The sequence below is a fragment of the Sander vitreus genome, chromosome 16 (genome assembly GCF_031162955.1).
Source record: "Sander vitreus isolate 19-12246 chromosome 16, sanVit1, whole genome shotgun sequence".
In the NCBI taxonomy this organism is placed as follows: domain Eukaryota; kingdom Metazoa; phylum Chordata; class Actinopteri; order Perciformes; family Percidae; genus Sander; species Sander vitreus.
Window position 1 is genome coordinate 8,870,868 of NC_135870.1, and position 19,027 is coordinate 8,889,894.

Consider the following 19,027-nt stretch of genomic DNA (forward strand, 5'->3'; position numbering starts at 1 on the left):
GTGGTGTAAGGAGCCAAAAAGATTAGAATTTTGTCGATGTCCCAATATTTATGGACCTGACTGTATATTCCCTTTCTGATGATGTATGGCAAAGAAAAGCAGAAAATCCTCTCATTTGACAAGTTGGAGCCAGAGAGCACTGTTTCACTATTTTGCTTAAACAATACTGAAACAAGTCATTGATCACCGAAGTAGTTGAGGATTATTTTTCTGTCGACTAATCGTTTCAGCTCCACTCATATTGGTTCTTCTAAAAATACACACAAAATACATTTCTATTCACTTTTTCAACGCTTTCATTAATGACATTAACAGTTCTCATAGGCTTTGCTCATTCTATAATCTTTTACTGACAGGCTAATTTCAAATCAATAGTCTTTCTTTTGAGGGGGGAGCCCAATAATCAAAATGGAATAAATTAAACTTGATTCTCACCTGTTTTCAGTGAAAGCCAGTGGCATGGCCCAGCTGAACCCGACAGATTGATCCTGACTCATGTTGTGGATTTAGCTCATCCAGTATGGCATGAATTATTAACCATGATTTGGCTTATTCAGTGACATTGATGACATCTTGCTCTTTCACTCAACCTCATATTTATTTCAGTCAGATTGTGAAAACCTGGGGTATGGCATAAAATGAAACTGGAGTTATTTTGTCAATTAAACTTGTCACGCTTTTTCCCCATTCTTAACTAGGATGCACAGCATCCATGGTGCAATTTTACTGTGCTTGTGGCTAATACACACACTATTACACACATGCAGGAAGAATTGTTTGGGAAATGCTTTAGCACAATTTAGCAGTTAAAGACCTGTGAAGGGGATCTTCATCTTGAGTTCATTTCAGTTATTCACAGTGAAGCCTCAGTAACGTTTGGGCTTCATGTTATCTTTACGCACTGTCTTCTACTGATGCTCTCCCACTAGGGGGCAGCACCAACACAGTAATGGAAGGACAGTCAGTGAAGTGTAATGAAATACAAGCAGTGCAACATTTGTAAATTTGCATCTCAAGAGATTCATCAAACCTCCTATTTATAGCGTAATCTGAGGAACTGCAACACAAATGCATGTTTACTTTAGTATTTCATGTCTGATCCGGTTGATTGCACCGCCATAGCAACATCGACCCGCAAGTTAATGATCCACCATAGTAGCCATCCCATCAATCTTTTCAGTTTCAGTCTCAATAAAATAAATATGGGCAGGATTATGAATCTGGTTTTGTCCCCATAATATCCTCAGAAACCCATGGTGTACGTGAGGTGGGAAGTGAGTGGAATTGAAAAGAAATAACCATTCAATCAAACATTGTAATGGATAATGCATCTATGTTTTGCATATGAATCGAATCGCGCCCAAACAAATACACCTCACCCTCCACTACAGGTGCAGCTGTTGAAGGATCAGATGGCAGCAGAGACTGCGGCTCGTATGGAGGCTCAGGCGCGCGTCCACCAGCTGCTGCTGCAGAACAGGGACCTGCTGCAGCACATGGCTCTGCTCGTGCAGCAGCTGAAAGAGCTGGAGGCCCCCTCCCCAAAAACACAACCAGGGCAGCCACAACAGGAGCCTCAAGCTAATGGACACAGTAAGTGACTGGTGGTAATCATGTCAGGTCAAGTTCCCCTTGTGCTGCAGGCCTTGTCATTGCTCACTCCTCTGTTGGCCTGGGAGTGGTGGAGTTATGCATGACACAAACCATGACCCCTCACTGGCTTCCTGCCTGCAAACATCGTCAGTTGGGTTTGACGGAGCAGAAGTACCGCTGGCAGGTATTGAACCTCGCTGTGCAGGTGAACACGAGTGCTTTTCCCGTTGTACCTCCGGGGTGTCCCTGATTTGGGCATTTTGCTTTTATTTGTACTGAGGAGAATGAACGTAGTACTCCTGGTGCGAGCAAAACCATTTTAAAACATTGTTGTAGATGCCAGTGAGTTTATTTTGTTGGTTCAAAGATTTTTATTTTGAAGCTTAATTTCAAAAATCAAGTTACAAAATTGTTATTACAGTGCTTCTTTTTTTTTTTTTACAGTATACTAAATAAAAACTAACAAACGAGAGGCTCTAATCCCTACCCGCAATAACCCACCCCGGACTGCGATCTGGATACTGCTTGTCCTGTAAGATAAGATTCCAAAGGTTGCCAAATGTTCTCAAAGTCTTTTAGTTTGGTGAGGTTTTTTTTTTTTATCTTATCTTGAAGATTTCTTGACCACAATATCAAAGGAGGCACTTAAATCTCGTTTAATGAGGACTAATGAAAAGCACCAGCGAATGTTATTTAAGAAAGCGAGTTAGTGCTCAAACATGTTTTCTAGTCATTTTTAGAGGATCCTCATTTTATTAAAACAATTTTTAATTCATCTGAAAATGTTCACATTTCCATGAGCAAAGAACATTTTCTGTTTTCATATAGTTAACTTCAGATCGGATTGTCTAAATGTTGCAGGCTCATGTTTTATACTTTGCATGCACTCTGTTAATGTGTATAATAGTGACGAGACTAAGGGTCTTCAGCCATGCCAGGGGCTCTGTGAGGCTGTATTCAGGCATAGCGCTGAGCTGAATACTAACAAATCTTAGTTTGTGTTAGCATGCTACCATTTACTAATTAACTATAGCTGAGGCTGATGAGAATGTCATTACTTTTGCAGGTATCAGAAACCAAAGTATTGAAAAAATTATAATTCTTTTATTAAGGATAATTTTTTGGGCTTTTTGGCCTTGACAGATTAAGACAGGAATAGGGTAGAGAGACGGGGAACAACCTGCAGCAAAGGGCTGCGGGTTGGACTCGAACCCGGGCAGCTGCGGTAAGGACTGAGTCTGTACATGGGGCGCACGCTCAACCAGGTGAGCTGTGAGGTGAGGGCGCCCCTGACAAATTATAATTTTGACCTAATGCTGACGCTAGAGGAAAGGTCAGTCAAATAATGAGGTACTATAGAGCTCTGGGTGACCACAGCCGGCGACAGTAATGTGTTCCTCCATTTCTGATTCAACAATGTCAAGACATCAGGAAAATGGAAACACTGATAGGCTTTTCCCACACAACGTCACGCAAATGTCTCGCTCAAGTTGAAATATTCCAATTTACGTGAATTTCATGCGTTCGCCTCATTCGCGTCGCCCCATTCGTGCCGTGACTTTGTATGTAATCGTGTCACCAAATCTGGGCAAAAATGCCTAGGTGTAAACATGCAATTAGAGCGGTGTCAATCCAACTATATGTTTATTACTGAGCTCATAGTTAGTGGTGTTTCTAATATCCCCCTCATGTTTGTAATTGGCTGGGCAAAACATTTGAAACGCCCCTGTATAAATTGCATCAAGTTTAACACTACTGCAAACAACATCTTCATAAATACACATAGGTAAAGTAATGCCTATCTGACGGCCAATTACAACTAAACATTATTGTTCAGTTGGAATAGACAGTTGTAATAGATTTGTACACTCCCAAAGGAGGCTTTTTGGAGGAGGGATGTATTTACAGGAGCTAAAAGAACAGTCAGTCTTGCCAAAATAATAATGTGTGTGTGTGTGTGTGTGTGTGTGTGTGTGTTTTGAAAGCGACTTCATCATGTTTCATGCTTGTATTAATCATGTTAGTCCCTCTGATAGAAACTGCTTATCTCAGACATGGCTGGCCTAAGTGCTGTAATGAGAGTCAGCATTTAGACTGTCTTTAGAAAAATAAAAAAGAGCCAACATGTTGCTTGTGGTTCACTGTCAAATATTTACTTTTGTTTTGATTCTGGCATTTTGTTGATTCGTCTTCTGTCTATTCCAGATGGTCAACAGTCACCATGCAGCTCCGTGTCTACATCAGCAAAGGCTCTGACTCTGAATCTAAAGAATCACTACAGCCGGACCCTGGACCAGCTCATCACCTCCACACCTGCATGGCCACTCCAAACCTCACCCCTCTCCCCCACCCAAGTGGACTGCGCTGAGTCCTACCTGAACCTGCTCAACCTGGAGAACAGCACCAAACCAGCCACATTGGTCAATAGAGACCCGGACCCCTTTATCAGGGCCAATGGGACAGCGGTCGACAACGAGAGCTCATGCAATGAGATCGCCCCATTCACGTTAAGGAACTCTGCCAACATGGATGAAAAGTAAGACTGTCTTTGTGTTGTTAAATATTTCTTATTAATACTGTACCAATTAACAGTCAGTCAACTGGCAGCGTGTAGTTTAATCAAATTATTTTGTAACAATACATTAAAGGAATAGCTTTACATTTTGAGAAATACTCTAGTTTGCTTTCTGGCGAGGAGTTAACACTCTCGTTCTCTGATTTTTATATTAACTATTACAGTGCCCGTTGAAAATGTGCCTGTTTGGAACGGCCCTATTGCTTGGCCTGTGGTATTGCTGCTTGTAGAATTCTTCAAAACCAAATTGTACCCCGAAATTACTTACTTAGAAGGACCCCAAACCACTTAATACGCAACTCCACTGTATATCCTACTACTGACTTACAGTGTAGTCTACATCTACATCAGAGGAAGAGTGACATTGTACTACTATATTTACCTGACATAGAACGTTGCAGATTCAGAATTTAATCACAATGAAAATGTGGATTAATCACTCATGGACTCATGGCAGTGCGCTACCCACCCGGCTCGTTATGAGAGCTAATCAGCACATATCCGTCTGTAATCAGAGAGAGAGAGAGACGACTTAGTGCACACACATTATAGGCTCCGAGCAACACCGCAGCGAGTATTCAGTCTGTAATAAAGTTTCCTGCATATATAAATAAAAGTTTGCTGCTGAAAAGAGAGAGCCTGTTTGACGCTAAATGACGATTTTTGGGTCATTGGAGGCTTTTCTCCAGACCCACAATACAGACTCTCGTCTCAGGGGGACATGAGGGAGGGAAGCATGGTCATTCAAAAATACTACCGGGTTTCTACTGACACAAAGCTTAATGCTAATCGGTGAAGTATCCCTTTAAACCGACCCGGGTGAGTCTGATGAAAACTGCTGTCAGCCCGGTTCAGCTCTGAGATTTTCTCGCATTGTACAGCGCTGTGAAGGAATAATCTCCGAGATTACGTTATGTTCTGCCTCTGTTTAGAAGTGGTGAATGTAGGCTACAGCTCATGGCAACTTAATACGATATAATGTCTGGCTTTTGTTTGATATTTAGTGTTGGCAAATGGCTTTTTATTGACTTGGCTTTTAGCGAAATAATAGACACTGAAAAGCCAGCATTACGTAGCACCTTTTTCCCCCCAACCTTATTCCACATGTTCCTTTCAGCTATCCACTCTTGCTCCAGGAAAGTGAAGAAAAGTTAGTTTGGTATATCCAGCAATCATGTAACATTGGAAGCAGGAATACCTGTACTGAAGTCAAAGGCAGTCCATTAAAAGTATGCAGAATTGGCTATTAGTAGTTTATGTTTACAATGGGTCAATGTACAGACAACTATCATTGGATTACTTTTATACTGAAGAAAACTTAAAAATGGGATGGTTCTCAGGCAAGTTCTGGAGTTATGAGATGCATCTTTTCTCTATGATTTCTAAGCTGATTTATGGCCAAATACAATAACTTCCCATTGTTTTTTGCATGGTAATTAGTAAGCTTTAGAGGTGCTGGTAGTGCATATTTTTTTACCTTTAGACAGCTAGCTCTTTCCATCCGATTTCAGTCTTAGTGCTAAGCTAGTGTCTGCTGGCTAATGGCCACATACTGTATAACAGTGGTATCGATTTTCTCATCTAACTCTACCAGAAAGCAAATACTTCCCAAAATGTCTGAACTATTCCTTCAATGTGCATACACATTCCTAATGTGGTACCAGTCAGTTTTTGTTTGAGGTAGCGGGCTACACAGTGACATACGCAGCCTGTAGCTTTTAGTGTTATTAGTGGAGAACAGCTCAACTCAGCAGAAACGGCCTGCAGCTAATGAAAGTGTGACTGTAGTCAGGGGATTACAGAACACTGGGAGAAAAGGGTCGGGGTTAGACAAACAAAGAGGGGATCCGTTTGGAGGTTGAAAGAGGTAATCAGAGAAGCATGCGAGAGAGAATGAGAGTCAAGAGAAACACAGAAACTCTGTGCAAGGTTTCTATTTCATGAAATAACTCATTTTGAAAAGCCATTAAAACAAGAGTTGAGAGAGTAAAGACATTAAATGGAATTTTTCTTTGGAATAATTTATGATAAATTTTTAGCAATGTTTGAGCTTCTATTTCTCGCTGTCTTGCACATTTTATCTTGTGAAGTGCTCACTGATACAAAAGCAGCCCTTACCTTGAATGCATATATGGAGCCACAACATCTAATTACTTTTTAATGAGCTTTTAAATGAGCTTTTAATCTTCTTAAAGGCATCACAAAGACCAGCTATGGAAAAAAAAAGAAGCATTTACTACATAAGATCAAGTTGAGCTCTCAAGCAAGACACACTCTTCCTATTTATCCCCCTCCTCCTCTCTCTCATCCTCTTACTTAATTTGTCTCTGCCCTTGCTTTTCACTATCTCTCCCTGAAAGCAATCCACAGCGAAGTCTCCGAGGAGAGCATGTTCAAGTTGATTTCAAAACAGACAAAAATAAGGAGTTGGAATTTACTCATCAGTGTAGTGTGTATTTTGTGTGTGTGTGTGTGTGTGTGTGTGTGTGTGTGTGTGTGTGTGGCTGAGCTCCCTACAGCCAGACGCTCATCCTGTGGTTTCCTGCAGCACAGGCTCCCATCCCTGCACAACCTGAAACTCTACCCCAGTCCATATGTCAGAATAGTTTTTCTTTTGCATGAGTGAGGGGGAAACATAAAAGGAAAGAGAACTTTAAATATTGTCCAAAGAGAGGCAAGAGGCATCTTGTTACTGTACATTTCCATCTGAACATTGGTTTTATCTGGGAGTGTGTTGTGTGCCAGGCTGAACCCCTCCTTTTCTCTTTTATTTGTAATTATGTAACAACTGACTTCTATTTTCTGTCTACCACTCTTCCTTCTGAGCTGCTCTGTCCCACCACATTTTCTATTTTGTGTCTCAAAGGCTTAAAGAAAGATTCAGTAGCTTAAAAATATACCCCCAGGGCTTTTTATGTTATTTTTCTAAAGTGGCTTTCCCCTCTCTGCCATCTTCCCCCTCTTTTATTGGCTATGTTTTTGCCGCCTCTCCTGAGTGACATCATCTTTCCGTAAATAGTAAGCATAAATGTTTTATCTAGGTTTATACACAAATGGCAAATAAAAATAATGAAAAAGTCAGTTTATTACTGCAGGGAAAAAAACACTAATTATTTTCCTGCTGAACAGAAAAATGAGCAGCAAAGAAACTTAGTTTATGACATGACCTTTCAATGTTATAATTGGTAGCGTTATGCCGCTTATGTGGCTCAACTATAGAACAACTTTTAATCACACTAAATCCTAAGGAAAATCAGACAAAATTAGGGTTGGGGAAATGGAAACTTCTTATTGTGTTTCCCTGGCCAAAGTCATTTACATTACCTTTGGCGCATTCAGACTCCTGTACCCGCCCTCCCCCACCATGGCACATTTTATTGCTTCCATTTGCTTTTGTTTTCTGGATTTCCCCAGTGAATCAATGTTTACAGCCTGAGTGGCCTTATTTTATTCTCTGCAAACTAGTAGACAGACTCCTCTGCCATCCTCTCGCCCCGTCTCTCCTCATCCTCTTGCTCCCTTTTTCGTCCTGCCTGAGCTGACCTCTCCCTGGGTCCAGTGCTGGTCGTGCAGGGCGATGGAATCTATTCACTTCACATTATTAGGGCAATTGTATGAGGGGTGGATGTAACATAAAAATGGAGGTCATGAAAATCCATGTGAATTGAAAGTGGCCTCAAGGTGGAAGTAACAAAAAAACTGATGCGGTCAAATACATATCAATTGAAAGATAGTGATAAATTGTGGATTGATTTGATGAACTTGATTAACATTTTATTTGGAACAGTGTTGCTCTGATAATAAACAACGCTGTGTTACTGTCTACCATTCAACACCCAGTTGACATTTATCATTCCCTCCCCCCTCCCCCCCAAGCTGAGATTTGCTGCTGTTGTTAGTTTCCACAGCCAAACCAGAGCCCTGCTCCCAGCTGCGTGGAGTGGGCATGGTTTTTCATTGACATTTTGGGCAGAAGTAAGAAAATTGGTTGCTTTAACTGATAAATGGAAATTTTGTATTATGAATGTAACAAGTGGAAAATTAGGAAACGTGGCTCTGTTTTCATTATTTCATGACTTTTCCAATCAAATCAGCTTTACATTATTCAAATCACTTGATAATTTATCACAATTTTTTAATTCACATGCATTTTTATCAATTTGTTTTTGTTACTTCCACCCCTCATACAATTTAGCTTTAAATGACACAGGCATTTTATCGCCCAGCATGGACCATAATCCATCCCTGCTCTCCAGCTGGCCCACTGACTCGAGTGCTATATGATCACTGCATATGGTATGTTGGCATACCACACTAACACTATATCTAACCATGTAGTGAGTCACGCTTTACACAACAAACGGAACAATTGAAATAGGATGTAATAGTAGACTTAAAATACACTGTGTGGGCAGAATATTGAGCTTTGTTATTTCCACTTTTTGAAATACGCACAGCCATGCTAGTTATGTGGATATTTGGTCATAAACAAAAGTACGACGCAATTTAAAATGTTGACCTGATGATGGTGCTGGAGGAAAAGTTAAGGGATCACTGAAGCTGATGGATGATACGTCATCCTGCCTGAGAGGGACATGAATGAATGAGACATTTCATTCAAAACCACAAATGTCAACCTCATTGTGTTGTAGAGGAAAAGTCAGAGGATCACCAAAGTCAGTAGGGGAAATCATCGGGGAAACATGAATATCTGTATAAAATTTCATTGCAATCTATGCAGTCGACGTTATCTCATTCTGGACCAACATTGCCATCCCCAGAGCCAAACTGCAGCATGCCCACACAGAGCAAAAAACAAACATGGTGACCAGCTTATATGAACACCCAACTATATAATATTCACAAGTGAGTCATGCTTTTCCCTGGCATGGTATAGACTGCCTGCACTCTTTTACACTCTTTCTCTGACAGCATTGTATGTTGCATAATCACATTTCCTGACCTATCTGGTGATTGTCTTCCTCCCCCCTCTATCCGTTTTTATTTTCCCTCTTCATCATCAACATCATCACCTGTGTGTCGGCTGCACCAGCAGCCTCGTCGGCCGGTAATTTAATTGCAGCAATGTGATAGGAGTGTAATGGAGGATGTTTACAGGCGTTTAGGTGGAGCTGGTTTTGCCAGCTGGAGTTACACACTGCTACATGTTGTTGTTGTTCAGAGATATACTATACTCTCGTTTTTAAGATTCATCTGTGTTCTAAGACTCATGTCAGGCTGAGTGTGATAGCTGGAGAGCTGAAAAGTCGGCCGACCAGTCACTGAATAATGATTGACAGGGACTCTGTCAGGCAGCGTTGCTCTGTAGGGTACAATTGCTCAAATTTCAAAGATTTGCAGCCACTTTGCGGTTCCTACTATACTCTTGCAGGCTCTCATGTTCATCCACCTACATGCTCAAACATCCCACACAGGCATCTCAGAAGGGTGTTGCGTGTTAATTTCTTTACAAAAGCAACATGCATTCACAAAGGCCCAGTGTCCCTTCTCTGAGTTTAAACCTCCTACTTGTTCTTTCAGTTGCTTTGTTTTTTAATACAAATGTGTTATGCTTTTCTTTCATGTTCTTCTCCTAATTGCCTGCTTTATTTCTTTTTTATTGAATGAGTGAGGTAAACCAGCATGCTGTGCTTATGAGTCTTATGTATTGCAGACACACAGGTTCATTTTAATTTCTAAAACACCTTTGCTGCATTGGTCTATTGATTTTCATGTGACATTAAACAAGTATTGGCAGTGCATAGCCTGACACACATCTCTAATACCAAAAAGTGAAATTTGAAGGTCCGTACCAGTGGTTTTGTATGTTTTTTTTATTCACGAACTACTACACTTTTTAAAGACTTATCTATTACCTTTTGAGGCCGCCATTGGGTTGCATTCATTTTAGTGTAAAAGTACAGTACAGTAACTTGCAAATCTAGATAACCCAACACAGTGAACATTATTGCCGTAACATCCATTAAAGCTATAGTGCGTAGTTTCTGTCGCTCCCATGATGAATTCTAAGTATTAACAACACTGTCGGCGCGTCCACATGATACAAGCTAGGGCTGTGCGATAGGGAGAAAATCAGATATCACGATATTCTTGACCAAATACCTCGATATCGATATTGCGGCGATATTCTAGGGTTGACAATTTGCGCTTTAACAAAATATCTTCACACTTAGATTTTAGATAAATAATCATCAGTAATGTAGATATAATATCTAAGTGGGGAAAAGGCAAATAATAGAACAGCTTGAACAGTCTGGTAAGTTCTGTAAAGTACATCACTTTACTGTAATGCAGCCTTTAAAACCAGGAAAAGACAACACTTATGTCATATTACGATATCCAAAACCTAAGACGATATCTAGTCTCATATCACGATATCAATATAATATCGATATATTGCCCAGCCCTAATAAAAGCCCTCCGTGATCGTGCACATGCCCCAACCCCTCCTCCACACAGTTGCTAGTAGCCAAAGACGACGCAGAGGATTAAAAAAAAACATGGACTCTTCAGAAGAGGTAATTATCTTCACTCAAGCTTCTGCGCGGGAAAGTCACCGGACGACACAATCTTCTGAAAATAGCCATACTGAAAAAAAAATGCAGAGAGAGTTGTGTGGAGCTGATAGTCTTAATTAGCTTTGTAGCAACTCATTTGGCAACGGCTTGAATGTAACGGACGTTCATTAATATCACTAAAGCTTTAACCATCTTGTGATGGTAATGCAGTAGAAAGATGGGACTTTGTTCATTTTGTAGTGGATTGGTTAGAGGAGCAGACAGTGTACATGGAGTTGCGAAATTGGAGGAAACATTTGGGGCTTTTCAGTTGGAGCACTTTCATGGCTTTGATGGGCATGAAATTGTCCCAGCTGAATTGTCTGCACAAAAGATTGACAGAAAGTACAAGCCTGTTTACATAAAACAGTGTAAGATCAAAAGTTAACTCCCAAGGTCCCTTTAAATAAATTAAAAACATCCACATAAGAATTCTGTTTTTTGCAGTACTATCGGCGGGCGGTAGCTTTAGATTTCGCTGTTTGGAAAACGATAATTTGTATTTATTTTGGATGCTTTTCTTGTAACAATGGCCCGATCTTTGGTTCACAACTTCAAAGTCGAAGCATTTTGAATTCTTGACCACTTTGATTTGAGCTTCCGACTGGCTTTTTCTCCATAGTGTATGGTATTGTATTATTAACGTATCAAATCATTATTATTTGTATAAAAATCCTTCACATAGTGGCTTTAATGTGCTAAATTGGCTTTTTTAATCCACTGGTCCCTCACATACTATAGCTCCCTGATTGTCTGTAGTCTAACTGTTGCCTCTCTTTGGTACAGGTGCGAGGACCCTCTCCTGCTCTTCCTCTTCCTCATCTAACCATCCCTCATTTCCCCATCAGTCTGCTCAAACAAAGTAAACTCCAAAATATTACCCACCGAGCAGGCTGCTGCCTTAAACCCACAGCTCATACGTTCTATCATCCCTCCTTATCCCTGTCTCTCTCATCGTTTGCTGCACCAGCCTGCTTCTTCCTAAGAGCCTGGGGAGCTCTCTTCCACTGGCTTAGCCCTCTTCCTCTCCTCCTCCTCCTCCTCCTCATCTTCTCCTCTCTGCCCCTTCTCCTCCCTCTATGTGAGTATTTTCATGACAACCAGCATGTGAAACTGTCTGTGGCACAAGCATGGCACTCGGCATGTGGTGGATGAACAGTGTGGGTGTTTGCTGGCTCATGTTTAGGTCTCACCGGTGATTTCTCTGCTAATGACTGCATAATAACCTCCATTTACATGCAGATGTGGTTCTGCATTTGCATTGATGTAATCAGTGAATCAGAGTTTTATGCAGGGTAGCGCTGTCTGTGTTTTATACACTTTGCTGGACTGTGAGCGCTTGTATTGTATCGCATACGTTTGCCAAAATAGAAGAAATGTTCATGTCAAGATTTGGCATTATCTTGTCAGTGGAGGTTCCACCTGAACAGTAAAACTGTCAGAGCAGAGGTAGAAGAGAAGCACCCAAGATGTACCTGTCTTACACTCACTGTGTTACAGTGGAGTTAGTGTGTGTGTGTGTGTGTGTGTGTGTGTGTGTGTGTGTGTGTGTGTGTGTGTGTCTGTGTGTGTGTGTGTGTGTGTGTGTTTTTTGTGTCATGTGCATGTTTTGCATTACTCAGTCTGACCAAATCACCATCTTCCAGGTGGAGAAAGTAATAAGCCCAGCCTCAGGAATACACCATCAGAGGTCTTACAAACTGTACTGTTGCACCAGTAGAAGAGAAGCAGAAGGAAATGCATTCATTTAATTTGTGGCTAGCAATGACAGACAAAAATATCCTTAAAGTAGATTAAAATTGGGGGTTTAAAATCCTGCATACGATCAGAACATAATTGTTTTTAATTTACCCGGATAACAAACAGGATAATGTGAATTCTGATGCCTTATACATGACAAATATTCAGCTTATTTTCTAATTTCAGAGCTTTCCACCCACAATGAAATGCCCCAATTTAGAAGACGTGAAGTATTCTGTCTTCAAATGCACTACAGCAAAAAGATAATCTTACTTTTAAAAAAGAAAACCCAATGAATTTCTCACTGTGATGGATTATCTACAGTATCATCAAGTGCATTTCAAGTCTCTCTGCAAGTTAATTTCCATGCCACACTGAAAGGAACTGAAACCAGTGGATTGCTAAATGCTACAGCAGAAGAAAGCATTCAGATATTCTTCTTCAGCAGTAACATGAACTGTGTACATGAGCTGTCGTAAATGCTCTGGCTTGAACAAGCGCTTAATAATCTCCTTTAGTGTGACGACTGTTGTACAACATCATGGTATAATGAGCACTGGAAGATTTGAGCACTGTGGGCCATATCACAGATCATTAGCTCGTCTTTCAGTCTGTGCACTAACACCGACAGTAAGAGAGGGATATTGTGCTGATAAGTTAAGTGTGTAATAATTCTGTTTTGACAGAAGACTGGGATTTTAGAAATTCTGTGGTCTGTAGGTAACATAAAATCACCCTTTTTTAGTCAGAGCAAGTCATCTAATACAGCTCTAAAGATCATACACAAAGAAAATTAGCTCATTCTCATAATCACCAACATTGACATCCAAAATTACACAAATGTGTCATGAATCATTGAGGGGATGGAACTGACCTTCTTCTGTCCTTGTTTGTTATATATCTGTGTGACAGAATTTCCAAATTAAATAGACTAGAAAAGAGGCTAAAGGATAAGGACACCAGCAGCTGAGATGCATTGCAGGTTGAATGAGACTAGAGCCCCTGCTCTAGTCTCATTCAACCTGCCTTCAAAGGTTTTTTTTAAGCAAAGGACCCCTTTAAGGACAATTCCGGTGCAAAATGAACCTAGGGGTTAATAACCAGACAGCCGACCTTCGGCAAAAAAGGCAGTCGGAACACACCGAAGCGATGCCGACTGCCAACGGCAGCTGATTGGACGTCACGTGGGTCTGGTTTCTCCGTAAATTCAAAGCCAGACTGTCATGACAGCTTGTTCAGAATACGATCTCAGATTTTACTAAAATAGTTCACCCGAAACGTGTTTCTGAAAATATTTAAAGCGAGAAATAGGCCATGCAGTTGCTGAATCTGTCTTCATTTCAGATTGACAAAGGTCAGTTTAAAAGATTTTCGTCAGATTTTGAGAGACTCTAGTCACGCTAATCCCGCTCGTCATTTCCAGGTTAGCACTCCACCAATCAGATTGGCCATGGAGTCCGACTGCCCGCCCTCTGACGCAACATGTCAGGTCGGCCAAAATGAAGGCTGACAGCTCCTCGGACGGACGACGGCACGGAACACACCGAACAGACTCGAGTCACTGACCTCGCCAGACTGTCCTACGGCCGATTATCGGCTTGGTGTGTCACTGCCTTTAAACATACATGTGGCACAGTAAATGCTTAGGATTAACTATCTGTGGATGGCTACCTTAGTAAAATATTTTAAATTAAAACAAATTAAAAACAACTTTCAAAAAATTTATAATTTGGTGGCCCCCCTGTAGTAACTCGGAGGACCACCTATGGGTCCCGGACCCCCTGTTGAAGATCTCTGCACTTGAGCGAGATGAATGGAGAGACAAACAATGGAGTAATAAAAGGAGAGGTACAGAAGTGCAAAGAGAGAAACGGTAGAGGGAGATCTGGCGGTGAGGTGGAGGGGTGTCAATGTGACAGAAAAAAGGAGTGCTGAGTCAAAGTTATGATAATGAGACCAGCCTGCTCCTTGATCCAGCTGCACATTCTTCCCCACAACTTGGCAGCACACACATTGAAGAAACCAATGCTGAATCAAACTTTAAGCTGGACTGTTTATCTTTATAAGCCCCAAAGAAACGATTACTCCAGCAGAGAAAACAATACAAGTATTCAAGGGTTTCCTTTTGTTTTAGGAGCACTGTATCACTCATTGTTACATCCCTAGTGTAATTTCCTCAAATTAAACAATAATGTGTTCCTAGACAAAGTTTGTAAATGTGAGCAGAGACCAGAAGTGTGGATACACACAGATTTACAGCATAGTCAGGGAAAGTAAGGTATTCAGTGTGTGTGTGTGTGTGTGTGTGTGTGTGTGTGTGTGTGTGTGTGTGTGTGTGGGTGTGTGTGTGTGTGTGTGTGTGTGGATAGATAGATAGTCTGGCTTGTAATGTTGCACTGTATTTAACCAAAATATTACTTGATGTCTTTTTGTTGTTAGCATCTTTGCTAGTGGCTACTAGTTGGCTAACGAGCTACAGTATGTAGTAAAAAATTATAATCCAATTATTTTTTGCAAATAATTTGGAAAGCCAATCTTCTTTCAGTGCAGAAATGGGCCTTTTCACAGCATACCTTTTTGACTTTTCATTAGTTTTAAAAGCACAGGTGTAGTTAACACCTACATAACTCATTACTTATGCAACACAGCACCTTAGCATGCTGACATTTTCTAATTAGAACTAAACACAATGTATAACTGAGGCTGATGGGAATCTCAGTTTTTTTCTAGTATAAACAAATTTTGCCATAAAATAATGGACCAAAAACAAAAAATTGACCTGGCAGTGGTGCTGGATGAAAAGTTAAGACGATCAGCAAGTTATTACAATTCATCCTGAGGGGTACATGAATCATGGCAGTTGAGCATAACATAATAACATTTCACCCAAAACCACAAATGTGAACCTCATGGTGGCGCTAGAGGAAAGGTCAGGGGGATCAAACAAGTAATTAGGATTTGTCCTTTAGAAACTATGAATGTCTGTACTAAAGTGTGTACCAATCCATCTAGTAGATGTTGAGATATTTCACAGAATAAGGGAAATCTTTGACCTGCTGGTGGCCCTAGAGGAAAAATTAAGTAAACCGTTGATATATGTACAACATTTTCTGTCGATCCATCCAATATGCCACTAAAACAGCCTCATTGTGTAGCTTGATGAAAGTCAGGACCATGAATGTCTGTACATAATTTTAATGGTAATCCATTCAATGGTAATCATGACCACATCTCTGGAGCAATGCCGCTACAATGGCTAAAAAAAAAGAACTCCGATGATACCGCTTGTGTCAGTGGAGTTCAACTTGACTTTTACCCCCACAGTGCTGTGTGTGTGCTTCTCCATTTGTCAGTAGGGGAAATGGTGGGTATTTATCTCCGGCGATGGAGTTTCCCTGCATCATTATAAGTCTGTCATTACTGTAGCTATCAACACCAATCTTGTACAGAAGCAGAGACAGTAAATACATCAGCAAGTCACATCATTACTGAGACCAGGATTCAACCATAGACCTGATTTCACGGGGGGGGACAAAGTTACTGTAGCAGCCACCAGAATAATGTGGATAAGGGGAGCCGGGGAGGAAGCGAGGCTTGTTAGCGGGTGTGTGTCAGGACTCATTTTCCAAGAGAATGACTGCGATTGTGTGCACTGGTGCTTGCCGTGGCATTTCTGTAGTACAATCAGAAACACTGCAGTGTAGCTATTTCTGGTGTGAGGAGGGGAAAGCCTACAGCTTTTTTCTCGCTTCCTTACCCTTACCCCCCTCCCCCCACTTTTTTTTTTCTTGGGCTCCCTTTCTTCAGGGGAGCTGTGGGATGTAGATAAGTCCCTAGTCAGCCGAAACCGCAGGGAGCCAGACAGAAAGAGAGTGGTTCTATCTTGTCTAGTAACAGCTTACGTCACAGTACGTCTCAAGTTAATGGGGGATAATGTGACTGATGGAGAGGAAAACTGGCTTGAGGCTTATTCTCATGCACCTGTGTGGTAGAGAGATGTGATTATGCTGAATTTGAATTAGCACAATGACGACAATGAAAGTTTTCATGGATCTTCTCTCAACATGTTAACCAATAAAGGCGTTTTGTCAGACTTCACTAACCTGTGCCTCTGTTCTCTTTACTGGCAGATATAAACAGATGATCCCTAAACTTGATCCCCCACCCTCCATGAACCGCAAGCGGGCCAGCAGGACCTTGTCTCCGGGGTCAGAAGTCACAGCCGTGCCCATGGCCAGAGAGGCCACCGCTAATGATGGGGCGGCCAGCCACAGCAGCAGCCTCTCATTCCCCGATATTACCCCCAGCTCCTTGTCTTCTGCTGATTTCCACTCCCTCAGCAACGGTGAGAGCAGCTCCTGCTCAGCCAGCGAGGACTCGGGCGTGCGCTCCGAGACCAAGTCCCTGCTGTCGCCGCTCCGCAATGACGACGACCTGTTCGGGGACCGCGGGACGTTTTTAACGGCCTCCAGCGGCTGTGACAGTCCCGTGGAGGAGAGAAATGAAGCGGTTCTGTCTTCCTCTGAGTTGTACCATGCTGAGCCCCCAACCCTCGCCTCGCATCCGGACACCTGTGAGCACCCACTGCCCTTCTCCTCTCCTATGAATGATACCTGCCTTCACATCAGTTTCTCTGAGGATGAGCTGCTGGAGAGCAACCAGGAAGAACCTAATGTCCCACAGCGGAGTTAGGAGAATGAGCTGATAGGAGACATTCCACTACATCCTTCAATCAGCTCTTAATGCAATACTTACTCTCAGACCCTCCTATGTTTGCACTGGGCTCCATATCAGGACCTTTAATTATTCCGTCCACTTGTGACACAGTACAGACATAGCATATACCAGTAACTGAAAAATAATCTATTGTGTAAATGATTAGCCAATGGTCAGATTTAGTATTTTTGTAATAATATTAATGATCTAATTTACTGTTTAGTGACTAGAATGTTAAGCAGAATACATGTAGCAATTCTTGCACTGTTAAGGTCACACATAAGTTACCGTAGAATTCAAAGAGAATGAGGGACCACGTTTTATTTTTGCTAGTAGTCAACCTTAAAACGTTATTTTGTATATTGCTTCACTGTGGTGCAAACTATTGTGGGAAATTTCATTTTCTGCAGATATCACAGTGATCATGATGATCATGCACATGTTGGTGATGTTGGAAAGAGCCTCGCCTTCTGTACAGCACCTGACCGGATGATGCGTGAAAAGAACAAGAAAGTCAGATAAAGGAAAAGGGGAGGATAGAAGTGAGCAGATGTAGTTGTGTTTTGGTTTATGCACACCTATTTGTGGCTGTGTCGTATGTTTTTTCATTATTATCGGAGTTGAGTGGGTTTTAGAATGTTTTGTGATACTTTCAGACTTGCAGGCTTTGAAGCAGCACTGGAACAATTAGTGGAATATTTGCATGGATTTTGTATGCTGTATATAGCATTATTGTAATCCTTCAAAAAAAACATAGAATTTTAATGTATTTTAGTTTTGAGCACAGGAAGAAAGATTACCCTCAAAAATCTTAAAAACCTACGGCCAGGAAAGCTTTGGATTGCACCCGTCTCAGTGGAGAGCGTGTTATAAAATAAACCCTCAGACTCAATGGGAAGATAATTGGGGAATCTCAGAGGACACCGGAGAAAGACAGCTTGGTAGATGGATTTTCTGTTCGGCCTTTCACTTTGAGAAATCCTGAATCGCCAGCAAAATTGTTTCATTTAGAGCTGTCAAGATGAATTAAGCTGACATTGTGTGTAGACACACATATATTATAATTTTTTCAGATATTCATTGAATATCTGTTTGGTTTTGAACTGGCATTTCTGACATTTTATAGATTAAGTGTTAAATAATCTGAGAAAATAATTTGCAAATAATAAATTCCCTGTTCAAATTCCCTTTTAAAAGTTTTAACATGCATGTGACAAGATTTTATTGCATTATAGTATAATAGTGTTTTATTCAAGTAAGCGCAGGTGTAACCTTCTGAATGTAGAAGTCATATATGGTCGTGAGAGGAAAAGCAGCTAAGGTGTGATAAGAGAGGTGGCGTAAAGGTGCAGGTGTCAGTGCCCACAGGCGAAGCTTTTAACACCCAGAAACGAGGCTTTTCGCAACATCACGTGGCAGGAAGCTATAACAGCAATAATAATGGGAAAAAAAATAAAAATAAAGAGGAATAGTTGAAGAACTTCAGCACTTACTTGTGTTTTTTTCCCCCCTACAAATTTATACCCAGAGTATGTTTGTATTATATGCAGAAAACCACAACATCAGACTCTTATGTGATATTGCACACAGGATTAGGGCTGAAACGATTCCTCCGAAAAACTCGATAACTAAAAATGTGATGTCTGCATTCTTCATTCTTTCTCCTCACTCAGTTTTAGCCTTCTAAAAATGGGTCCCCCAGAACAGTGCAGTTGAATAGCCCTGCTGTCAGCTTTGTACAGTCACGTTTACCTGGGCTTAGAGAACAGCTCTTCTGCATAGCCAGTGTAAAGAGCCAGAGGCATGTATGGGAAGGGGGTGAAAA

At 41.2% G+C, this 19,027-nt stretch overlaps 1 protein-coding gene across 2 annotated transcripts in view; it reads left to right on the forward strand.

Annotated features, from left to right (window-relative positions):
• LOC144531377 (carboxyl-terminal PDZ ligand of neuronal nitric oxide synthase protein) overlaps positions 1–18,687 on the forward strand; it is a 56,282-nt gene extending 37,595 nt beyond the window's left edge. The window contains exons 9-12 of one of the 2 annotated variants that reach the window (XR_013503212.1): positions 1,392–1,593; positions 3,799–4,129; positions 11,533–11,827; positions 16,617–16,706. Coding sequence is in view for 1 of the 2 variants with exons in the window: in XM_078271474.1 (XP_078127600.1) it covers positions 1,392–1,593; positions 3,799–4,129; positions 16,617–17,178 (1,095 nt within the window). In the remaining variant the exon portion in view is untranslated. Of the gene's footprint in view, positions 1–1,391; positions 1,594–3,798; positions 4,130–11,532; positions 11,828–16,616 lie in introns of both variants that reach the window. The other variant, XM_078271474.1, reaches the window with a different exon arrangement.
• Positions 18,688–19,027: the final 340 nt, after the last annotated feature.